The sequence below is a fragment of the Trachymyrmex cornetzi genome, unplaced genomic scaffold (assembly GCF_001594075.2).
Source record: "Trachymyrmex cornetzi isolate Tcor2-1 unplaced genomic scaffold, Tcor1.1 scaffold2165, whole genome shotgun sequence".
Classification (NCBI taxonomy): domain Eukaryota; kingdom Metazoa; phylum Arthropoda; class Insecta; order Hymenoptera; family Formicidae; genus Trachymyrmex; species Trachymyrmex cornetzi.
Genome location: NW_017296809.1, coordinates 5,181 through 14,022, shown reverse-complemented (window position 1 = coordinate 14,022; position 8,842 = coordinate 5,181). Strand labels below are relative to the sequence as shown.

Here is an 8,842-nt window from a genome sequence, read left to right as displayed (position 1 = left end):
TGCATTTTCAATTGTTTCTCCCAGAGCACAACTTTTGAAAGCATCACCTATGGCCAACTGTAAAGTGTGTGCCGCACAGCTTATTGACCGTACATTGTACTCAGGAGAACTTATTGCTACGGGATGACCAGTGTAGTTTCTTACATTTATTTCTGTGTCAGAAGAACCTTCCGCATCAGCGGAAAATTCATACGGTTCTGACAAAACAATATCAGAAAAATCATCTGATTCATTCCATGTTACCATGTGTGCATCCGCATCGTCTTCATCAGAATGTTCTGTGACATCCTCCTCTTGAATAATATCTACGAGCTGCTGGCTACCCAACAATTTTATCATTTTTTGCATATTGGACGCGTTATCTGTCGTTATGGTGTAAAGTTGATGGATAGATATACCATACATATTCAGTATGCTCAATATTTCTAATTTAAGAGCTTCCGCTGTATGACGTTCTGTCATTTCCACAACGGCAAGAGTTTTTAACACTATTTTCTTATTGTATATGTACTGTAAGTTTACACCTAAAAAGGAGCGATCCATGCATGTAGCGCAATCAACTTTTAAGCTTACTAATTTACCTTCAACTTCTTTGGCAATTATATCACGAATGGATCGTGCCCGTTCAGTGACAGCTTTTTTTATTTTTGCAGCATTGACGGTAATAATTTTGTTTATGCCAGAACCTAGTATCATCTTAATAATGTTCTTGAATGCTATATCATCCATCAGAGCAAAAGGTCGTCCATGCACACAGTGACAAGATTCACACATTCGTGTATGACTCGCTCTTCACGTGCGCGTTTTCTAGGGCTTCCATCTGATGGATCATCAAAACAGGAGGATGTATCTTGGAAAGACTCACACTTGTATTGTTCATTTTTCATCACAACGGTAGTATATGTATTTCCGTGATTTTTCGAAAGGTGGGATAGCAGGTTTGACGCATGATTGCCCTGTACAAATCATATTTGTTAATATTTGATAACGAAGCTTGCGGAGATAGATTTTGAGCAGAGACTGCCATCAATTTTTGATTGCAGAAAGGCAACAAATTGTGCACAGAGTTTGTATTATCCGATATTGTCAGAAATATGACAAAAATTGCTAGACATGCTATGTCTATGAGAGAATCAGAACCTGTCTATAGTTTTGTAGTCAAAATCTGATCAAGTTTTTTGCCAATTTGACCTCGTCAAATTGTTAACATTTTGCTATTAGGATAGTTATTCAGAGATGTACGATGTATGATAATTCGTTATGTACCCTTATCTTCACGTCTACTTTACAAATTGAGCATTTGGACGTTCTCGCGATTCTGTCATAAACAAAATAGCCGTGGACAGCATTCACTTTTGGTCGACCCATTATTACGTTCTGCTGATTCAGATAATTTCACTTAATCATCGATATAAATAATAACCAACCAATATAATAATAATAAAGTAAACGAAGGTTTATTAAACTTTAAGGTTACACACGCTACTGATCAGATTTAGGAAAAAAAAACAATGCCTATGATCAAATACAATCCGACAAACTTCTTAATTCCGAGCGTTCGCGTTTTTTCGAGCGATAACGTGGAAGCAGTAAGCACAAATTAAAAACTGGTGACTCCGGCTAGGTACGAATTGTATGAGTTAATCTAATAATCGGTTTAGCATCCCCTTAAACTAAAACTTTTTCATCACTGTAAACACAAATTTTACGAAGTGACAAATTACCCCTCGAATCATAATAATTATTTTATTTTGAAAATCAAACATAATTTTATATGAATTTGATCCTTACTTGAATTAATCCGAGGCAATAAATAAATAATATTATTATTTAATAACGTTGATATCAATATAAAACCGATATTATATCAATATTCGAACCGATATATATCCATATCGGTATCATGTTTTACTGGTATTTTATCATTTCAGTTTGCCATACCGGTATGAAAAAAAAACCGAAAAACTATCAATATTATTTCGGTACTTCGTTATCGTTATAGGTCTCTGCTCCTGAACCGCTAATCCGATTTGAAAAATTCCTTCGGGGTCCTCCTCCAATTGGCTTTCCGCTTCAGATCCGCCATCTTGGATTTGGCCCTTCACCGCTATCTCGGTAACCGCTGGTCCGATCGAGATGGTTTTTTTTGCGTTGGATTCAGAACTCCTTTGCGATCCTGATCCCTTGTTATTAGTCCTTTTGCACGGTTGGTTCGCGCCCTTTGATCTTGTGTTCCAAAATTTTCTCTTTTTTGGTTTTTCCTTTTTGCTATTTGTTCGGTCAACTTTCGACCTAGTTGACCTCCCTCTATTTCGATTTTGAAGTTCCGCTCGTTTTACTGTTCTTCCGGCGAGCCCTTCAACTTTTTCACGGTGCTTTTGGATCCCACTTGGCCCTGGCTGTGGTTCCTCCTCTTCTTCAGTTAAATCAATCAGGTTGAGTTGCATCGGCGCCATCCTTGGCGCTCTCTCGTTCTGTTCCCTTAGTCTCGCTTCTCGGTGTGGCCTCAATTGCCTTGAGTTATAAACACCGATAGTTGTTCCATTCATATCCTCAATTTCGTACGCATTTCTTCTCACTATGTCTTGATTCTATATGGCCCTCGATACACCAAATGAATCTTCCTCGTCAGCCTCCGGTTTGCATCCGATCTCCTGTGGAGTTTGCACCACACTAGATCCCCCACACGGTATTCCGGTGCTGTAGTCGTCTTCTCGAACTGTTTCAGTCTTTTTTTTGCTGCCATTCGCAAATTCTCTCGGGCTTTCGCGATTCGTTCATTACGTGTCAGTCCATGTACCTCTGTCGGTTTGAGATCTGGGTGGATATTCAGTTGAATCTCCTTGTCTCTATGTAACACGTCCGGTGCATAGCCCGTACTGGCGTGCTCCGTCGCGTTTATTACTGTTTGTAATCTAGGTATTATCCGGTCCCACGTATGGTGTCTATCGCTCGCATACGTGCGAATAACCCTTCCTATCTCTCTCATGACCCTCTCGACTGGGTTGGACTGTGGATTGTAAGGCGCTGTCTTGACAATCTCGAATCCGCCTCCTCCGCAAATTGTGTCCATCTTGGCGTGTTGAACTGCCCCCCGTTATCGGTAAGCACAGTTTCAGGTATTTCCACCTCTGGGAAATATTGCTCCCACAACACATCCATAATTGTCTCTAAAGTTTGGTTAGGCATTGGGTACATCCTGGTGTATTTGCTAAAGTGGTCCATTGCTACCAATATGTACTTATCTCCGCCTCTCGTTCTCGGTAATGGCCCAAAGATGTCCAGAGATATCTTGATCCGTAATTCATAGTATTGATGACCCTCTGTGGCCCTTGAGTAATATTTGGTTGCCATGCACGCGTGGCAGGATGCCACGACATCCCTTGCAATTTTTGCGATATTGAACGCATAAAAATATTTGTTTACGAAGCCTATTACCTTGTCCGTTCCAAAGTGTAATAGTAATTTGTGGACTTGTCGAGTGATTCTCCACGTTACGTCCCTTGGTAACGCCACTCTGTCACCCGTTCCTTCTTCGTTTTTCACCCGATATAATCCGTTTCGTATATAGACTGTTCCGGGGTACTCCCTCGCTGCTTCCTTCAGCTGATCGTCCCTCTCCTGCGCCTCTCGGATTATCGGTATCCATTCTGCCGTATCCACGCCGTCTGCTACGTCTTGGATTATCGCTATCCTCGCGTCGAGTTCGGTTCCGTTATTCGCCCCTGTCATCATTCTTGACAGTGCGTCTGCCTGATTATTTAGTTTGCCTTCTACATGTACAATTTCTAATTCAAATTCTTGGAGGAATGTGAACCATCTTGCGATTCTTGTATTGTTTGTTACACAGGTTTCCAAAAACTTGAGTGCTTTGTGGTCGGTGTGGACGCGCACGTGGCGTCCTAGCAGCATGGTGTGCCACTTTCGCAACGTCCACACGATAGCTAGGCACTCCAACTCCGTTATCGTATAATTTAATTCGGCTCCTTTAACACTACGACTGACGTATGCCACAGTGTAGCCTTCTTCTTCGCCTTCGCGATATTGATATAGTCTTGCCCCTAGTCCGTCCTTCGAGGCATCTACGTATACGCCGAATCTGTATCCCGGCTGGATGAGGTAGAGGTCGTCTGCTTGCTCAAACGCTTCCTGTTCTGCGTCCGTCCATACGAATCGAACGTTCTTTTGCAATAGCTTTTCGATGGGTTTCATCCATCTTGATAAATTCTCGATGAACCTTCGGTCCCAGTTCACGAGTCCCAAAAACGCCTGCACCTGCTTTTTGTTCGCCGGTGGGCTAAAGTTTCTTATCGTTCCCTTTGTGTCTTTGTTTATTTCTGTTTTTATCCGGTTAAAGTGTGTCCCAGAAATGTAATCTCCTCTCTGAGAAATTCGCATTTTTGTTTGTTGAGTTTAAATCCTGCCTTTTGCTGTCTCCCTAACACTTCTTCAATGTCGTTCAAGTGTTCTTCCAATGTCTCGGACGCTATGAGTACGTCGTCCAAGTAGACTATGACCTTTTCCAAGTACTGGTCATCAAGTGCTAAATTCATCGCACGCGTGAACGATGCGCCTGCCGTCTTCAGTCCAAACGGCATGCGGTTGAACACGTACGATTGTCCGTCGAATAGGAAGTCTGTATATTTCCTCAACTCTTCTTCTAGCGGAATTTGCCAAAACGCGTTGGATATGTCCAACGTCGTGAAATATTTTCTGCGACCTATGCGCCTGAACACCTCGTCTATCGTAGGTAGTTGCGCATGGTCGTTTGCCATCCGTTTGTTTAGTTCTCTTGCATCGAGACACATCCTTATGCTCCCGTTCTTCTTAATCACTACCACCAATCGGTTTATATATTGCGTAGCCTGTTTCGCCACTATCCCGTCTTCTTCCAATTGTCGTAGATAGTATACCACGGCTTCCTTATGTTTATCCGGTATCGGATAAGTCTTCTTATACGGCGCTCCCGAAGTTATCTCTATTCGGTGCGCATAATGCTCGACGCATCCAGTGCTTCCGTCGAACATCCTTGCTTTGCTTTCCAACATCTCATCCAATTGGACTTCTGCCTGCTCCATCGTGATGAGTGCTATGTATTTATCATGCTCTTCCTGAACATCGAAGATATACTCAAGCTTCGTTCCGCATTTAACCGATACTCGAGTCTTCGTCAAAAAGTCTGTGCGAAGTATTATTTCATACGTCATTTTCTCCACAATGTAGAATTCATGCTCGCAATGTCGCTCTTCAAATATGAATTCTAACTTCACCTTGTTGGCGATCATCGATCCTCTCTCGGAGAATGCTCCTCTAATCGCAAATTTTCTGATCGGCAATATGCTCATCTCAACGTCGGCCTTGACTAACCTATCATATACTGCCTTCGTAATCGCGGAGATTTGAGCTCCCGTATCAACTAACGCCTTTATTTCAATCATGCTAAATTTTAATTTTACGATCGGCATTATCGATCTGTTCACCTTCGTGCTTTGCTCTCGTGACATTTCCTCCGTCACGTCATCTATAATCCGCTTCAGTCGGATAATGTTAACTTTGTTCCTACCTGCCCTCCTGCTCGGGTCGATGGTCATTGTTGCCATTTGCTGCTTCTTGTTTCCGGTTCCGGATTCCTCTTCGCTTCGACCTTCCTTCGGTCGTACTCCTTGCTTGACGTACTGGTTCCTTCTTCCTTGAGGTTCGTCCAGTTTCCTCGTCTCTTCGCACTTCTTCGTTTGCCTGTCTTCATATGGTATGGCCGCTGCCTTTCTCTACCGCTCTCATAATTCCAATACTTGCCGTATTGCCTTGGTGCTTCGTAACGGTACGCTTCTCTCGCGCCCTTGAAGTTCGCTTTATCTCTATCGTCGGCCCCCTTGATTCATCCTGGACATCGACGTTTTATTCTCCGGTCTCGCCGGTATCGTCTTCGCTCTATTCGTCGTTTCGGCGTCACTGCGCCTCCCATCTGAGATATTCCGTCTCATCTGGCTCTTTTCCGAGTCAATGCTCGTCAACAATTTTCCTAAATCTTTCAGATTGCTTACAGTCGTTGCACGTATCTCCCTTGATACGTCAATGTGGAAGTGACCCTTTATGGCCCTTATGATCTCTATCTCGCTCATCGGTGGTATTAACAATTTTGCCTGTCTTGCGTACTCCAGTGCGTAGTCCGCCATCGTCGTCCCCTTATCCGAGTGATAACGACCTGTATACATCTTCTGGCGGAATCTCGCCTGTTCATCTTCTCCCCAAAAGTGAGAATTTTTCTTTTGCTTCCTCAAATGTGTCTGATTCGTTCAGCTCGAACCAGGTTGCTGCGTTATCACGCATCGTTTTACCGAAGTAGTGTAGTCTATCCTTATCGTCTACACCTTCGTAATCTGCTGTTTTTTCGAATCTCTGTATAAACTCATCGGGTTCTGCTTATCTTTTCTCCCGTGAAATACTAAATCCTCAAATGGGTTTTTCAACCATCCTCCTCGTGGTAATCGTATCCCGGGTTGGTCCACCTCTTGAACCACCCTCTTGTTTCGCCAGTCGAGCTCCTCTCGGTCTCTCGCCTCGATCGGCTCTTCGTCCTCATCGGTCCAGGCATCTATCAATCTTTCTTCCGCTCGCGACATTGGTCTGCTTCGTGGCTTCGTCCCTTTATCGCGGAGCTTTTTCGACAACTCCTATTGTCTAATTCTATGTTCCATGCTCGCCAATCGATCCATGATCGTGGTCAGCATCTGCTGGGTGAGATCCTTTGCCTCTTTTTCCTTCTCGTTGAGCGCCATTGTCCTCTTCTCCTCAGCGATCCGCTTCTCGCTAACGCTGATGATTTTCTCGAACTGGTCGATCCTCGACATCACTACGGCCAACGCCTCGTTGACACTAGTCACACTTTCGTTCACTTGAACTTTCTCCATCTGCTGGTGGAATCCTTCCACTCGTTCTATCGACGATTCCGAAGCACTCTTCCTGGCTTCGCACGTTTCCGTCACTAACACTGCCTTTAGCCCGGTCTGCCTCACCAGGTTAGGGTCCGATGCGACCTCTCGCACCTTACCGCTGCGCATCTCCCCTTTCCTTTTGTTAGGAGTACGCTGCATACTCGTCATATCTGGCACTAATTTTCGCTCTCACTTCGCGAAATTTAATCCTATTGGCCTTAAAAGAATTTATCCGCTTTACGCCAATGGCTTGCTCACTGTTTATTAACCTTTCTTTATGTGCACTCGCGCTTCTATTATTGAACTCGGTCGTCTCATCGACCTTGTTATTGTTTCGTGACCTTGCCTCGAGATAAGATATCGCGTTGTTTTCGCGCACTCGTACGACACTTCGTTTATTTCGCGCGCGCGCGATTCAAATTCCTCGGATAGCTCTGGCCTGTTTTTCCGCGCATTCGCGACCTTGTTATTTGGAATGTCTGCTTGTTTGCCTCGCTTACTCGCGATTTTGTTTACTCGAATTCCGAACTGTTTGTCTCGCTCACTCGCGACCTTGTTTACGAATTCTGGATTGTTCGTCTCGTTTATTGTTTACGTGATCGGTATTTCGTGCTGTTTATGGCCGTTTCTCGGCACAGGTGACCTTTTCACCTTTACTCGCGTCTTTCGCTTATCACGTGATTTTCTTACGCGTTATATTCGCTTTTTCGGCCCAAAATTATCTTTTCGTATATTCGTATGTTAGTTTTCCTGATACCGCTTAAATATATTGTTAAAGTGAATAGGTGAATTTCTATCCTATCACTCACCTAACCTAACCGTTTTAATTATGTAGAATCGATACCTTATCGACCTTATCATGACTTTCGTCCTCTCACGCATCTAGCTTGCGCGTTCTTCCAGCTCGTCCGCTCCTGCTTCCGCCGCGTTGGTCGTCTGACCCTCGACGCGTATTACTCCTGGAACGTAGTCTCGTCCGATTGCACTTGCTTCCACCGTTGTTTCAGCGTCGCAGTCCTGTCACGGTCGCCATTTTCGCGTTAATATCCTACTGCCTCGGGTATCCTGTGTATCCTCCTCTGACTGCCGGTTCTGGATTTCTCAATCCACGAACCCTCTTACTCGAGTGATTGTAAATCGCGACGCTCGGCAGTGCAATCTAACCTCAAAACGAGCTGCTTCCGTCTGAAGACGGACTCGAAAAGCTTGTTAGCGTTATTCGGTCCCGCTTCTTCTTGTATGTCCCGGTCGCCACTCCTTTTTACCGTCCAAAGGAGAAGGTTCGTTCAGCTGGCCTTGGAAGCCGCCAGCCTCGCTCGTCCCTTGCACCACTGAGTCGACTCGCCCCGAGTTATCTCGGTCGCAGAGGGAAAGGTTTTTCGTCGAATAACAACTCACTGTCTGCAGGCAACTAACACTATTCGTGAGGCTTTAATTTTATTTGTGAGACTTTAGCATTTCGTATTTACATTTGCTTGCGTGATGCCGTACCCGGGTGACGCTGTACACGCACGCCTATCGTTTTACACAATGCTCGCGCTTATTCGTATAACGCCGTTCTTCGCGTTCCGTGAACCCCCGTTCGCTCTAACGGTCGCTGCTGTTGGACTTGTCTCGGAACGGTCCCGCTCGCCACTATCGGAACGCCGCCGGTCGCCTCGGTTTTTCCCGTGGACAACAGTCCCCGAAGACGAAATCGACAATGCCCCCAAGTAATGTCCCACTCATCCGCACGCTAACTACTTTCCGCTCGTATCACTGCTCCCAGTATCGAGAATTTCTCTCTTTGGTTATCAAGCGAAGTCAGCCCAGTGTTGCACATTTGGCTCCAAGGCAACACGAAATCCAGCCCCACCACTTTTACCCCCACCTACCGGCATCGAGTCGGCAGCGAGAGCGAGCGAGGC

The 8,842-nt window shown here is 44.8% G+C and overlaps 1 protein-coding gene across 1 annotated transcript; it reads right to left on the bottom strand.

Annotated features, from left to right (window-relative positions):
• Positions 1 to 2,578: 2,578 nt before the first annotated feature.
• LOC108760067 (uncharacterized) lies at positions 2,579 to 2,989 on the bottom strand. Its single transcript, XM_018505848.1, has one exon. The coding sequence runs from the start codon at positions 2,987 to 2,989 to the stop codon at positions 2,579 to 2,581; it is 411 nt and encodes a 136-aa protein (XP_018361350.1).
• Between the last annotated feature and the right edge of the window lie 5,853 nt (positions 2,990 to 8,842).